This window comes from Microtus ochrogaster (assembly GCF_000317375.1).
Source record: "Microtus ochrogaster isolate Prairie Vole_2 chromosome 14 unlocalized genomic scaffold, MicOch1.0 chr14_random_1, whole genome shotgun sequence".
Lineage (NCBI taxonomy): Eukaryota > Metazoa > Chordata > Mammalia > Rodentia > Cricetidae > Microtus > Microtus ochrogaster.
Window position 1 is genome coordinate 35,591,500 of NW_004949096.1, and position 765 is coordinate 35,592,264.

The 765-nt window shown below is 47.1% G+C and overlaps 1 protein-coding gene across 1 annotated transcript in view; it reads left to right on the forward strand.

Annotated features, from left to right (window-relative positions):
- The window catches only part of Snrnp200 (small nuclear ribonucleoprotein U5 subunit 200), a 32,809-nt gene that overhangs the window by 6,883 nt on the left and 25,161 nt on the right, over positions 1 to 765 (forward strand). The window contains exon 6 of the mRNA XM_013352600.1: positions 464 to 562. Coding sequence (XP_013208054.1) covers positions 464 to 562 — 99 coding nt within the window. The remainder of the gene's footprint in view (positions 1 to 463; positions 563 to 765) is intronic.

Below are 765 nucleotides of genomic sequence, written 5' to 3' on the forward strand. Positions count from 1 at the left end.
AACAACCTGACACAGGATTTTTTGCTTACATTTATTTCATGCTAGTTATTGAACATGATGCTATTTTAAGTACACACTCCGCAATGTGAGTAGTAGTTGCAGTGATGAGCAAATTAAGTATGGTGTCTGCAGTGCCGGCTCAGTCTGTTTCCTGGGTATCCATCTTCACAGCTCTTCTGCTAGCCAGTAGTCTTAGTTTGAGATTGTCTGTGTCCAGGTGTTTGTCACTGTGGCAGCTGAGATGAGAAGCAGGAAAGAGGACAGACACATCTAACAAGCCCATTCCAAATGGTCGTTCCTCTAGTGTTCCTGGAGTTTGGGTGATCCTGCTTTCAATACACAGGTGGTTTCACCCCAAAGCCATTGTTATGACCACAGAGCTCACTTAGAGTGATAGATAGACAGGGTCTGTATGACGCAGAGCCTGTCCCACATCTATATTGAGATGGAGTTGTCTCCGTAGGAAGGCGATGAAGATGTGTATGGGGAAGTCCGCGAAGAAGCTTCTGATGATGACATGGAAGGGGATGAGGCTGTTGTGCGTTGTACCCTCTCAGCTAATGTAAGTACACTCTCTGTCCTCCTGTGGCCGGCTTATTTCTGGATATAGCACTTCCTCCTACTGAAATACTCACTGGACCGTGGTTGGTTTTTTTTTGGTGGGGTTGAGGGGCGGGGCAGGGGGGGATGTTCTGGAGACTAAATCCAGGGCTTTGGGCATGCTAGGCAAGTGCTCTGCCACTGACTGATTCTCATTTTTCTCAT